The 15,707-nt window shown below is 40.0% G+C and overlaps 1 protein-coding gene across 3 annotated transcripts in view; it reads right to left on the reverse strand.

Annotated features, from left to right (window-relative positions):
* The window catches only part of ULK4 (unc-51 like kinase 4), a 498,780-nt gene that overhangs the window by 438,450 nt on the left and 44,623 nt on the right, over positions 1-15,707 (reverse strand). For all 3 annotated transcript variants that reach the window (XM_018066892.1, XM_018066893.1, XM_018066891.1), the window contains 3 exons: positions 15,518-15,699; positions 14,604-14,650; positions 7,282-7,360 (listed from right to left, as the gene is read on the reverse strand). In XM_018066892.1, the coding sequence (XP_017922381.1) occupies positions 7,282-7,360; positions 14,604-14,650; positions 15,518-15,699 (308 nt within the window). The remainder of the gene's footprint in view (positions 1-7,281; positions 7,361-14,603; positions 14,651-15,517; positions 15,700-15,707) is intronic.

Consider the following 15,707-nt stretch of genomic DNA (forward strand, 5'->3'; position numbering starts at 1 on the left):
GGCAGAAGCTTCTCATCCATTACCAGAACCACAACCCCAACCCAGGTCTGATTTGTATGTCAGTTTCTCACCTGGGAAGAAGTGTAAATGCATACTCCAAACAGTAATAAAACCAAAAAAACTCTGGTTACAAACTTATATAAAAACTTTAAACTTTTCTAGAGCTAAAGATAAAATCAACAAGCCTCCTTGATATCTCCCACTGCAGATAAACACCGGGAGATATCTCCTTTTCTTATTCCTGAAAATTCCCCTTCTTCCTACAGGTGTAGCTCTTCAAGAGCCTTAGTTCCAACTAACTGCTGCTGGGCAACCTACGGCCTCAACTTCTATTACCAAGTTCCACAGATCTCAAAACTCAACAACGGTAACCGCCACCCAACCCTGCCTGGGAGAGCCTCAGTCTTACCATTTCGCATTTCAGCTCCCTGTTTCTGACTTGTGTGAATTTCCCTTACTTTCCCAGACATCCAACTAAGTATTTTAAAAGTCTTTGTTACATTTTATCCTGGATTTCTAGATTTTTTTTTGTTTTGCTGCTGTGGGAGGATTTCCAAGTAATCTAAGTAGCTAAGTTGTCATATTTCGAAAAACATATGTTATTTTATAAGTAGAAAAAAAAAGTATAATAGATAGTACATGGGGAAAACTCTAGGTAAAAATAACTTCATTTATATAACATGAAACACGTACATCCCGCAAAGTGGAACAAGTATCATCTGTTCTTCCAAAAAGTGATACGTTGGAAACGAGGATTGTGGGAAATAAGGACCATGACAGAGCTCACTGTGTGCAGCTGTTTCAGTGATGAAAAGCTACAGTATGCAAGGCACCAGGGGAGCGGTGCAACTGTGCAGCGTAACAGAGAGCAAGAGCCTAAAGCGGACACGCTATACCACAACCTGCAAGATAGATGCCGGAACAGTCAACTGTCCGTAAATACAGTTCATCATGTCCTGCGTTTAGAGTCCCACAGGCACACAACGTTCAGAGAGAACGAAGCTGGATAATGCTTCATAGCACTGTGTATCTACCGCTTCACATAAAATTCAAATCTAAAACCACAGGGAATTCGGCTCTATGTTATGTGGCAGCCCGCATGGGAGGGCATTTTGGGGGAGAATGGATACATGTATGTGTCTGGCTGAGTCCCTCTGCTGTCCGCCTCAAGCTATCACAACATTGTTAATTAGCTATACTCTAATACAAAACAAAAAGCTTTAAAAAAAAGTCTAAAACCAATTCAATAGAAGGCCGTATAACAGAGAATCAATACCCTTAAGTTAAGAATTCATAAGATAGTGATTATCCTACCAAAAAAAATTAGGACATAAAAAGTAAAATAAATTTGAAAACTGGATGAATTTTCAAACAGTAACAGCAATAATACAGTTGCATACACAATGAATTAAGTGAATTAGTCTGTTGAAAATGAGAGAAAAACACAATGGGAATCAGTGACAGTTAATACATTGATTAGCATGTCATGAACTAAAATCATGAGTTTTAATTTAGAAAAAGGTTAACACAAGAGAGTTACAATTCATGTAAGTCTTTAAGTTATTTTCTTACTGTACACTCAACTTGGCAGTGAAAGTGACCCTGCAAAGGAGATGTCTGGCATCACCTCTTTAATCAAATGATCCTAGTAAGTTCAAACACCATATGTTTCCTGACACGATGAAATACGAAGGACCCAACATCATCTATGATATAGTATTTCTAAAAAGAATTTAACTGGAATCCATCAAGTCTCTAGACCTAACTTAAAATTTATAGGAAACGTTGGGACTAGAGAATCAAATTTAATGAGAACACGAGAAAGCAAATAGACAAATTTGAATACTGCACAAGGCAACTCACTTATGAGACTTTTCAAGAACTTAGTGTCATGGGGGGGAACAATGGGGAGAGAAATCCAGAAAAACTACGAGCAAGAAGAATGCAACAGAGCATTATAAAGATGTTAATACATCACGAGTGGAAGGCCTTCTAAAGATGCTAGGGGGGTTTAATTTTAGGACTGCCATTGACATAACCTACCTATTAATAGAGATAGGAATAAAACCCATACAATCACCTCTATAGACATCACAGAATCAAATTCAACACTCATTCGTGTTAAAAAATATGCTAAAAATAAAGAACTTGTTAGATGCTAATTTACCATGATTTTATACCACAGCCAAGTATTAATGAGAACACAGAGCATTGAAAAGCCTCTCTCACTGGTGGAAGGATTTTAAGGCTGTACAACTGTTTCGGAAAACAGTTTAGATGACCCTGTGAAGTTGAACATACACATATCCTATGACCTAGCAATTCTAACGCCTAGGTTTATGCAACAGAAGGCTCATATAAGTGCATCAGAATGTTTTTACAAGATTTACCTGTAATAGCCAAACATGGCAAACAACCCGAATGTCCATCACCAGTGGTGTGACGGTGTAATGGAAGGGAATCAGACACCCAAAACGAGGGTGAATTTCACAAACATGACATAAAACAGAAGAAGCCAGAGGCCACGTGCCGTGTGATTCGATTTGAATATAACTCAGTAACAGGCAAAGTAATCACAGCATCAGAAGGTACGGCAGCAGTCACCTTCAGAGCCAAGGGAGAGATTAGTGATCAAGATCAGGCCCGAAGGACCTCCTGGCACGCTGGCAAGGTTCTGTTTCTTGAACCAGGGGCCGTTTCCTGGGTTTCCGCTTTGCAACAATTCACTGAGCATGAAATTTATGTTTTGTGCACATTTCTGTATATTTGTAACACTTCAGTAAAAAGAGTATTACCATCTTTAATCCAAAAAGCACCCACAAAGCAATCCCTGAGTCTATAATCCCAAAATATGTAACACAAAAGGAAAAAATATATAATTATATATCAAATTGGTGACAAGATTATTTGAATTGATCTGAAAACACAGTTTCTGTCTGTAGATTGTATCCCATGGACCAAAAAATAATAATAGTAACTTAAACAGCACTTTTTAATTTTACTGTTAGTAATAATACGGTTAATACTTTTAAACCATTTATTCTCAACTATCCGTTAAAGAAGATAAGTGTATTGATGTCAAGAGCAATTAAGGTTTTCAGCCTCTAACAAGAGCACTGGAATTTTTAAACAGAAAAGTTGTGAACTGAAAGTACAGGTACGAGTGAACTTGCGATTTTTCTCTTTACGAACAATTCCTAGCTAGAAAAAACGACAATCCCAGCAGCAGTGACACCCAGACCCGGACTGTGCTCTCTAAGCACCACGGTCAGCTAAAATTAAATACAGTTTCCTGTAGAACTGACTTCAGAACTAAAGGCTGACTATTCCCAAGAATAGTGAAATCTTGTTGACAGAAAGCAACTAAGTTATCAGAGACAATAATCGGCTCACGCAGAGAGGAGAAAGGAGCAAACTCGAAGGGGCTCTTGAGTTCCATCTCAGTCCGAAAGACTAATGCCTACAGAAGCCTGAAATATCCAAACATACATATGTAGATCCGCAATTTCTTCATACAAAAAAAAAACCTCACTGGACAGAATTAAGACTACTAATGCACAACGTGTTATTCTGAATATTGGTCTACAAAGGTGGATAATCATTCATCCTGCCTTTGCTGAACACACTGTATTTTTGGATAACCAATTAGCTGAGATGGGAAAGTTCTAATACCAGCTGTAAATGAGAAGGGAATTACAGAAAGAAAAAAAAAGTATCATTTTGGGAACACTGAAGGACTATGCCACTAGGCACCGATCATCGATAGAGGCTAGAACTCTTAAGAATGATGGAGAAGTTCAAAATCATAGCGTTGACAGCACTTGAAGCTAGTGACCAATCACACTATCACCAACCAGACATTATTATATGCATCTTCCTGTGATGCTTATAAGGCATATTATATGCATTTTCCTTCAGGAAACACAGAGCGCCAACTAGGAAGAATTCCAACCCTTTCTCCATAAAACAACTTGAATCTCAGCAAGTCTACATATCTAACAAGCAGTTCATGGGAAACACGGGTGAGAGAAGACCACAAAGGACAGAATAAGACTTAATGAAATTCAGCTCTGGTTCAAACAAGTGCCAATTTGTCTTTGATAAATAAATGGCACTAAAAAATAACAGGAAAATGTTTGAAATTCAGGGACTTAATAGTCAATGTTCTCTAAATGTACCGCCTTGTTTCAGTCCTGGTTCAATGAAAAAATACACAATGACATGTGTGAGACATCAGGGAAATCTGAACACTGACTGGTACTAAATATTAGGCAACCGCTGTCGACTGTGTTAGCTGTGGTAACAGCATGGTGGTTGTATTTTTTTAAAGCCTTTTCTGTTAGATATATATACCAGAGCATTTATGAGCACAGTATGAGGTCTAGGATTTTTTTTTTTTTTAATACTATATCGGGGGTTGGGGCGTGGGAATTTCCCTGGCAGTCCAGTAGTTAGGATTCCACACTTTCTCCTGGGGGCTGGAGTTCAATCCCTGGTCAGGAAACTAAGATCCTGCAAGCAGGCCACATAGCACCGCAAAAAAAGAAACAAACAAACAAAAACTGTAACAGGGGAGGGGGAAGACAGAGGGAGGAAACAGGGAGGGGGAGTGAGAGGGTAAGACGACAGACAGACAGTATTCGTAAAATCTCAGTAACTGTTGGAAGTGATCTCAGTATTTCAGTCTCTCTACTTGTATGTATATTGAGATTTTCCATAATGAAAATATTTAATGAAGGGATCAAACTAGAGTACTGTAAATATTCCTTCCAGTTCTGAATCTTTAGGTTTTATATTCAATTTCCTAAAATATGTCCACCGCATGTTTAAGACTTAAATATACGTAACATAATATAATATGTATTTGTATTATTACACGTAAGAACCACAACAAACTCAGGGTGATAAATGTGTTGCCTAGGAGAAAAAGTATAAGAAGCTGGCTATATTTTTCTGTAGAAAACATAAGGAAGAATTTAATAGATGCTTCTAAATATACATCAGAGACCAAAACTAGCTCTTTTCTGTAGCCAGTGATGGCAGAATGAGATGGAAGGGACTTAAACTGTATCATAAGAAAAGTAAAACAGACTTTTCTCCATCCATCTCTTCCGTCTCCTTGTAACAAATTATACTGCCACACTTTCCTGCCATTCTTGTAATCGTTTATTAAATCTTTTAACATGGACTGAATACCAGATGTACACACGTTACTTGGCTGGCTAGGCACCACGGATTACAGTGATGAATAATGAGGTTCTATAAAAAGAGAATGAAATGGTGCCATTTGCAGCAACATGGATAGACAGAGATTATGGTACTAAGTGAAGTAAGACAGAGAAAGACAAGCATCATATGATATCACTTATAGATTGAATCTTTTAAAAAGAAAGATAATACACATCACCTATATACAAAACAGAAATAGACAACAGACAAAGAAAAAAAAAAAAACTTATAGCTACCAAAGGGGAAAGGGGAGGAGGATAAATTAAGAGTTTTGGATTAACATATACACTGCTGCTAAGTCACTTCAGTCGTGTCCGACTCTGTGCGACCCCACAGACGGCAGCCTACCAGGCTCCCCGCTCCCTGGGATTCTCCAGGCAAGAACACTGGAGTGGGTTGCCATTGCCTTCTCCAATGCATTAAAGTGAAAAGTGAAAGTCAAGTCGCTCAGTCGTGTCCAACCCTCAGCGACCCCATGGACTGCAGCCTTCCAGGCTCCTCCATCCATGAGATTTTCCAGGCAAGAGTACTGGAGTGGGGTGCCATCGCCTTCTCCAATATATATACTACTATACATAAAATAGGTAACAAACAAGGGCCTACTTGTATAGCACAGAAAACCATACCTAGTATTTCATAATAACTTATAAGGGAAAAGAATCTGAAAAGAGAAGAGATATAAACAGATACACATATAACTGAATCACTTTGCTGGACATCTGAGAGTGACACACTGAAAACCAATTATACTCCAAAAAAAAATTATTTTAATTAATAAAATAAAATGAGGTCTATGCCTTTAAAATGCCTGCTGCTGCTGCTGCTGCTAAGTCACTTCAGTCATGTCTGACTCTGTGCGACCCCATAGACGGCAGCCCATCAGGCTCTGCCGTCCCTGGGATTCTCCAGGCAAGAACACTGGAGTGGGCTGCCATTTCTTTCTCCAATGCATGAAAGCCTACAGGATCTTCAACCACGAGTTTTACTGAAACGTCCTAGAGAAATCAGGGCACATCTCACCCTTGAAATTTTATTAATGATTTACTGAAAAACTACATATGAACACGCAACTGTGCTACAGAAACCTCGTCTCAAGAGTTCTGAACCTAAGGCTCATAAATGGGCCTCACAGGAATCCGCATCTCCTGAAATGACTGCACTGTTCTCAAGAGGCTGCCATGGCTTTCCTTAATCTAAAATGGACTGGAATCACATCTCATGCAGCAGAAACCAAAACAACAGGGAAACGATAAAGTGCCATGTACCTGCCAAGCTTATTTCTTCCTCAAGTTCTAACTTGTAAAACTTTGCTTCCAGTGTTTGAGCGTCCTCTAGTGGTTGTCTCAATTGCTACAGTCAATTGGTCTTAATGGTGGTGTACCTTGTAAAACTTTGTTTCCTGTGTTTGAGTGCCATCTAGTGGTTGTTTTCGATTGTTACAGAACTAAAAATTTTGTTGGATGCCATGGACATGAACTTGGGCAAATTTCAGGAGATACTGAGAGGCAGGGAGGCTTGGGGAGCTGCAGTCCACGGGATTTCAAAGAGTCGGACACGACTCAGTGACTGGACAACACAACACAAAAATCTTGTAAGCAATAACAGAATTTTTAAAAAGATGGCATTACAAAGGAGCACCTGACACAATTTCAAGTTATTTTCAAAATCCCTCCTTATCCAACAGAAAACAGTTCACAATATAGTATATCTTAATTCAAAAATTTCCTAGATAGCTAAATACACACTACTACTTTTTCAAATTAACATCGGCAGACATCCAAGAAATCTAGTTAATGAAACAAGCTTTATCCAAAAATTGTTGAAATCACGATGAATAGAGCCCTGAAGCCAGGTAGCTCCACCACACCACCCTCAATAGCTGCCAGTGCTGAAAATGAGAGGCTGCTGAAGTGTGAAGGTCTACTGAGGTTACTTTATAGCAGCTACCTCATTCCACGAAAAACACTTAAGTGAAAACCCACGAGAGCTGTATGTTCTAAAATTGAGAACATTCTCTGCCATTCGTAACATTTCAGTAATGAAACAAATTACCTCAATAACAGGCACGTTTTCCTGGAGCTCAGTCGTGTGCGAGGCCAGTAAACCAATCACCCGAGCGACCTTGGCCCTTCTGTAAACAGACAGAAAATGGGTTCTGCAGTGGAGAGTTAGGACCAAGGAAATCAACCCCATTTAGTTACATTACACAACTGTAAGCATCAGCATGAGAGAGAAGTGGAATGGGATGGGGTGAGCATACATTCCCCCACGCGTATGACCCACAGGAACGTTCCCTTGTGTACACAAGGAGACTTGAGCACACGCCCTCTCAGCACCATCTCTGTGCACGCACGCTCCGTTGCTCAGCCACATCCGACTCTGTGCGACCCCAGGGACTATAGCCCACCAGGCTCCTCTGTTCATGGGATTCTCCAGGCAAGAATACTGCAGTGGGTTGCCATGTCCACCTCGAGGGGACCTTCCCAACGCACAGATCAAACCTGCATATCTGGCGTCTCCTGCACTGGCAGGTGGATTCTTTACCACTGAGCTACCTGGAAAGTCCATTTGTAATGGTAACAAAAACTGAAGTTGTGCTTTAATAGTGAAATGGAAAGTAAAAATTTTTCAAAGGTCTTCGCCAGAGAGAGGAAAGAAATAGTAATTATCCCTTTCAGTATGTGAATGGTTAAATAAACTGTCATACATGCAGACAATGGAATATCTGGAATAGTTGACAATGGAATAAAAAGAATGAGCTATCAGCCATGAAAAGACATGGAGGAACCTTAAATGTGCGTTACTAAGGGAAAAAAAGCCAATCGGGAAAAACTACATACTTTATGATCCCAGCTACACGACACCCTGGAAAAGGCAAAACTATGGAGGCAATAAAAAGTTCAGTGATTAAATAAAAGTCAGAGGTATGAACAGGCAGAACACAGATTTGCTTATTATCCAATAAATATTGTATGATACCATAATGATACAACACATCATTAAATAGTATCCAAACCCACAGACTGTGCAACACCAACAGTGAATTGTACTGTCAAGTACAGAGTTCGGATGATTTTGACATGTCAGTTTAGGAGCCTCATTTGCAACAAATGTGCCGTTCAGGTGGGAGATACTGATAACTGGAGAGGCAACACGCACGGGTAGCAGAGGCATGGGGGAAATCTCTTTACCGCGCCCTCAGTTTGCAGTGAGCCCACGACTGCTCTAAAAAATAAATTTGATAAAAACCAAGAAACGGTGGATTTCATCTCAATAAATGAGTAAGAAAGTACAAGAAAATGCAGAGTCAAGAGATACAAAATCCCACATCCATCCTACAGGAGTTTCAAGGAGCAGAAAAGGGATGAAATAGAGATGAAGAAATCATAAGCACAGAGAAAAGCAAAAGAAAGGCTAAAGCCTTTAAGAGACCGACTGGCAAGGAAAATTTGTAAAAAGATATATCCTAGCAAAATGTTGCAGCCCTGCAATATACAGAAAACTTCTTTTTTTCACTGAAAAACAGAATTAAACTGGTCACATGTAAGAGGAAGAAGAAAGGTGGGCTGGGCCCTGAGTCTTCCGAAGCTGCAGTCAGCGCATGAGAGGATGAGAACACACACGCCAGGGCCCAAGGATGGGTGTGGGCTGAAGGTCCTGGGAGGCCTCATTCAGCCTGCTGGGCCTGAGCCCCAAAACCACAGCCAGAAAGTTTCAAAGGAAGGAGTAACTCCAGAACAGCCTCTGAGAGACATTCTTCTTAAAAAAAATTTTTTTTTTAATTCTGAAAGAAACCGACCAAGTGAAATCCAATCCATCAAGAAGTGAAGTAACTCACAAATGGAGAAACTGCATTTAAAAAAAAAAAAAAAAAACTGACAATGAGCATTTACTTTATTGAACTGTCAAACTGTATCAAAAACTAGAAAACTTCTTCCTAGAATATGAATATCAAGGGAACCGAAAACAATCTTGAAAAACAGGAACAAAGCTGAAGTCACAGTTTCTGATTTCAAAACTTACTACAAAACTATGGTAATTGAGACACTGCAATACTCACAGGAAGATAGATTTATAGACCCATGAAACAACAGAGAGCCCAGAAACAAACCCTCACCGTACGCGGTCAACACGACCATCAACAAGGCTGCCAACACCATTTAATGGGGAGAGGACAGTCCTTTCAACAGATAGTGCTGGCGAAACTGGAGATACATACACAAAAGAATGAACCTGGGGCTTCCCTGGTAAAGAATCCACCTGCCAATGCAGACGACAGGAGTCTGATCCCTGCTTTCGGGAAGATCCCACATGCCTCAGGGCAACTAAGCCTGTGCGCCACAACTACCGAGCCTGAGCTCTAGAGCCTGCCAGCTGCAACTACGGAAGCCCTCACAGCCTGGAGCCCATGCTCTGCAGCGAGAAGCTTGTGCACAAGTAGACAGGAGGCCCCGCTCGCTGCAACCAGAGAACGCCCAGGTGGCAACAGCCAAAAGTAAACAATTAAAAAACAAAAAACCTGGACCTTACCTAACACTGTGTTAAACAAAAAACTCAAAATAGATCAAAAACCTAAATGTAAGAGCTAAAACTATAAAACTCATAATTCAGTTCAGTCGCTCAGTCATGTCCAACTCCTTGTGACCCCATGGGCTAGAGCACGCCAGGCTTCCCTGTCCTTCACCATCTCCTGGAGTTTGCTCAAACTCACATCCATTCAGGTGGTAATGCCATCCAGCCATCTGGTCCTCTGTCGTCCCCTTCTCCTCCTGCCTTCAATTTTTATGGTCATGATTTTCAAGCCCTGCATCATATTTTTCTTAGCAAATGAAGACATTCTGACTGGAGTGGAATAAAGGTTCTGGTACGCTTGCAAATGAGTTTGTGTCTGGGCATGGACCTTTTATATAAAAATCTTTTAAATACTCACACTACTGATGAACACTGTACAGGCAGAACAGAAGCCTGTCCTGGAGAAGACGACAGTCCTGGGGCTTATCTCTGAAACAAGGGGTGACTTTGGGCAGTGGTGACCCCTGAGGTCAGAGGAATTTGAAATGGGGTTTCCCACCAAATACGGAGGCTGGTAGTCCTGTTCAGACTTACAAACATTCCAGTAAAGAGTGCAGTGTAGAAAAAAACACGAATGTAAAAGCTTTATGCATTGGATTTGGCAATGATTTCTTGACTATCACACTAAAATCACAGACAACAAAAGAAAAAAATGAAAAACCTGGTTGCATCAAAATTTTTAAATGTATGCATCAAAGAAGACTAACAACAGAACAGAAAGGCAACTCACAGAATGGGAGAAAGTGCGTGTTAAGTCATGTACCTAACACAGGGTTAATGTCCAGAATAGACACAGAACTCTTATAAATAAACATAAGGCAACCAAAAATGGGCAAAGGACCTGAAAAGACATCTCTCCAAAGAAGATAAACAACTGACCAAGAAGGACATGAAAAGATGCTTGACATTACTAGTTATGAGTGGAATGCAAATCAAATCCACACTGTATGTAACTTCATACCCATTAGAAGAGCTACTGCCGAAAAGAAAAGAAAAACGGAAAAAACTAAGGGTTGAAGAGGATGAGGACAAACTAGAACCCTCACGCACTGGTGGTGGGAATGCAAAACAGTGCAGACATTGTGTAAGATAATGACGGCATTCTCAAGAAACTGAACAAAACATTATCCAATAATCCAGCAATTCCACTCCCAGGTATATTACCCAAAAGAACTGAAAGCAGGGACTCAGACAGGTATCTGCACACCAGGGCTCATAGCCACACTATCTGCAATAGTCAAAATTAGAAGCAACCCCAGTGTCCATCAACAGACGAAAAGATAAACTGTGGCATACACATATGTGGAATATTATTCAGCCCTTTAAAAGACTTTCTGATCCATGCTGCAAGACAGATGAACTTTGAAAGCATTAAGGTAAGTGAAATAATGCAGACACCAAAGCACAAATGTATGATCTCACTTCTATTAAGTACCAAGAAAATGGAAATTCATAGAAACAAAAGAACTGAGATTATCAGGGTCTTGGAAGAGGAAGGATCAGGATTTAATGGTTACTGGATAAGAGCTTCTGTTTGGAACTGAAAAAGGTCTGGAAATCGACACTGATTATGGTTGCACAACATCAGTACTACAATATATGTAAATGCCATTGAGTTATACACTTAAAATGGCTAAATGATAAATTCTGTTTTATAAATAAAATTTCTTACAATATTACAATATTATGCACTATCTGTGAAGTATACCTCTGTAAAGTTGATTGACAAAGGTTATGCTGGGAAAGACTGAGAGCAGGAGGAGAAGGGGACAACAGAGGATGAGACAACTGGATGGCATTATCGACTCAACAGACCAGAGTTTGAACAAACTCAGGGAGACAGTGAAAGACAAGGACGCCTGGCATGCTGCAGTTCACCTGGTCATAAAGAGTGGAACATGACTTAGCAACTGAACAACAAACAATAAGATTTTATAAATGTTCACTATTATGAGTTCTAACAAAAGGGCATTTTTATACAAAGTGACTGGGAACGCAGGCTGGTATGTTTCTACAGAGCATTTCGCAATTTATCAGAAGTCACAAAAACTATCTATTGCTCTCTACCCGTTCATTCTAATTCTACAAATGTGCCCTGAGAGCAAAAAGAAAAAACAGATAGGCACAAAGATTTAAGCACAAAAATGTTCACCAATGTATTATTTACAATATTATAATACTATCCAAAAATAGGGGTAGGGTAAATAAAATGATCAAATATTCATAGCCTATAAGAAGAGGCATACCACAAAAAAAAAATCCTGGGCAAAAAAATTAATGACATGAAAAACATATAATATGTTATATAAAGGGAAGAGAAACTTACAAAATTACACCACACTATTTTTCACTTTGTTTTCCTATTCGCAGAACACCACCAAGGAGCAAGTATACCTACTTAAACAGTGATTATCCCCTAGCTGAGTTAAAGACCCTGATCACATGCTGTCAAGGTGATAAGACCTGGATCAGAAAAAGCCTCATTTGAAGAAGTAGTATTTGAATGGACAATGAGAGTAAAATAAGACTCCGAGCAGAGGGCTCATCTAGCCATCATTTTCCTCAAATTAACACTGTTTTACAAGTAACTGAAAGTCGCTCAGTTGTGTCCGGCTCTTTGCAACTCCATGGACTGTACAGTCCATGGAATTCTCTAGGCCAGAATACTGGAGTGGGTAGCCTTTCCCTTCTCCAGGAGATCTTCCCAACCCACGGATCAAACCCAGGTCTCCCGCATTATAGGTGGATGCTTTACCAGCTGAGCCACAAGGGAAGCCCAAGAATACTGGAGTGGGTAGCCTTTCCCTTTTCCAGCAGATCTTCCCCACCCAGAGATCGAACTGGGGTCTCCTGCATTGCAGGAGGATTCTTGACCAACTGAGCTATCAGGGAAGCCCGTTTTACAAGTAAACTTCAATCTAAAAAAACAGAAAAAAAACAATAGTACCTGGAAAGGATTAAGAGTGTCTGTTTTTAAAAGTCAGCAGGGGGCACCCCATTCAAAGCTGTAATTTGAGTCTCAGCTAAAGGGTTAGATGTTGTTTTCTTTTCACTGAGCATACCACAATCCTTCTCAAAGTTTAGCAGGCTCAAAAATGACATAAAAATCCTATTTTGTAATGCCAGAATTTACCTTGGGAGAGTAATATTAGAAGATATGTAAGAGTAATTATTCAAGAAAGCATTCTGTGGACACCTGTTGCTTCCCCCGTATTTCACCAGCCTGGAAGAACTCCTCTCCTACCACTGGCCCATTTTACAAAACAGCTTCACCTTCATGTTTTCATGTGCTTCGCAACAGTAAACTAAGCTTGATAGCACCAACTACAGCTTCCACACCCCCAAAATATACTAAGCACCACTAAGAACAGGCACCGTCCAAGATATTTCATACACCTACTTCATTCAATATTTAATTGTAAAGAATTTATACGTGTATAAATGAATGACTTTGCTGTATACCTGAAGCCAACACAACATTGCAAATCAACCAACTTCAATTTTTTTTTAATTGTAATTGTTACCAAAAATCTATGAACTTGGTACACTATCCTCATTTTATAGATAAGGAAACTGACACTCAGCTGTTGTCATAATTTGCCCAGGGGCAGACCTGTGATCCACTCCCACATCTGTCTGAATTCAAAGCACTTTCATCATCCCTCACAGATTCCCTCAGAAGCTGAGAGTCTCTGAAAGAAATAACCAATCATCTGATCGAGTCTCACTGTTTGACCAGAGCACAAAGCCTGCTAACACTGTATCTAATGTGCTTTTCACCAAGTATGCTGCCTCCATATAAGCAAGTACACATCCTTCCATCATGAGTTTACAGACCATAATCTCATTAGATTTTGTGAACCACCTTAAGGCAAGATAAAGTGGCAAAGGAAAACACCTTAGTGTAACTAAATTAAAACACAGGGATAAGTGTCAAGTATTTGATTCAGAATGTTCAAGGGCTTCCCCTGTGGCCTGCCAATGCAGGAGACACAGGTTTGATCCCTTATCAGGAAAGATCCCACATACTTCAGAGCAACTAAGCCTGTGCACCACAACTGTTGAGGCTGTGCTCTAAAACCTCAGAGCCTCAACTACTGAGCCCATGTGGGCAACTACTGAAGCTCACGGGCCTAGAGCCTACGCTCTGCAACAAGACCCTCTGCAATGAGAAGCCCGCCCGCCACAATCAGGATCCAGCACAGCCAAAAGTACATATAGTAATTAAACTTATTTTTAAAAGAATATTCTAAAGAGTAACATGAATAAAGTTTTAAAGTAGTTTATATAACCTTAGAATTGTATTTATGATATTAGGATGAGGATAGCTCAGTTGGTAAAGAATCCGCCTGCAATGCAGGAAACCCTGGTTCAATCCCTGGGTCAGGGAAGATTCACTGAAGAAAGGATAGGCTACCCACTCCAGTATTCTTGGGCTTCCCTTGTGGCTCAGCTGGTAAAGCATCCACCTATAATGCAGGAGACCTGGGTTTGATCCCTGGGTTTGGAAGATCCCCTGGAGAAGGGAAATGCTACCCACTCCAATATTCTGGCCTGGAGAATTCCATGGACTGTGTAGTCCATGGGGTCCCAAAGAGTCAGACATGACCAAACAACTATCAATTTCACTTTCATTTTTAAACTTACAACTGGAATGGTACAGAAAGGACTATGATTCAGAGTTATCATTACTTTAGAATATTTTGTAATAAGTATTTAAGAGTATGTGCTTTTAATAAATATGTATGTTTTAACTACTTAATAAAATAAGAATGATTTATTAAAATATAAATGTTACTTACATATCCCAGTTTGGAGCTATTCGCAAATGCTGGATTAGCAACTGGAACTAGAATACAAAAATTAAAATGTATTTCAATCATGAAATGAGACAGCAGTTGACCACTAAATTAACAAATCAAACCTATGTACAAATGAAATGCAAATTCCGCACCAAGGAAGTAATTATTTACAAAGATGCAAAAGCACTGGATACACTGGATAAAAACTAAGAAACAAGTACGTCCAGTTTCTCCACCTCAATTCTATTCTCTAAACATGCCACTGCCCCTCACCCCACAAACATAAGTACCAAATAAGGAACTGTAACACTACTCTGCAAGAAAATGGACTTAAATTTTTTCAAGGTAGTTCCCAAGTGAAGGCCCAGAAAGGAAAATGCTCCTTTCTGAGGATGACTTCAAAAGCTCTGCCAAATTCCCATGGTTTCATTGATGAGCCAAGATAGCCCAAGAAACAATATTATCAGAGGAAGAAGGAAAAACGCTTAGAGACTCGATTCCCCATTCAGTGTCACATCAGAAACCTTGGAATTCACCAGGAAGACCCAAGAAAAGAGCCCCTATTCCACACAGGCAGCTCACTCCAGCAGCTGATGAAAAGATCACTCTCTTATGATTTCATGGATGAAATAAATCTTACAATTACTACAAGTTAACATAAAATGCAAGCAGAATGTTACCAAAGAAGCTCTTCAAAGTCAATGTCGATTCAAATGCTTTTAGATGCAAGCATTAAACAGAGGACAATACTGGCAAACCTGTCATCCTAATAAATCACTTTTTTCATTTTAATTAAATTGAATTAGTATTTCAGTGCTTGCTTTTCTCTCTATAGAAATAAAAAAGTTAAGTGCAGAAGGCAGGCTGCAAGGACGTGAAAGGAGTTATTTGCTTCCCAGTATTTAGGAACCCACCAGGGGGGAGTGGAGGAGCCTGGTGGCCACCTCCGTGTGCCCAGCTACCACACACAGGTAGCAGAGGAGATTCAGCTTGGCTCGCGAGGCCCCCGTACTCTTCTCAGCGGAGTCGATCTGCGAGCACACTTGTTGCAGAAAATCATTCCAGTCCTGGTCTTCTAGAAATACTAATTTATCCACTGCAGAA

Source organism: Capra hircus, chromosome 22 (assembly GCF_001704415.2).
Source record: "Capra hircus breed San Clemente chromosome 22, ASM170441v1, whole genome shotgun sequence".
In the NCBI taxonomy this organism is placed as follows: Eukaryota; Metazoa; Chordata; class Mammalia; order Artiodactyla; family Bovidae; genus Capra; species Capra hircus.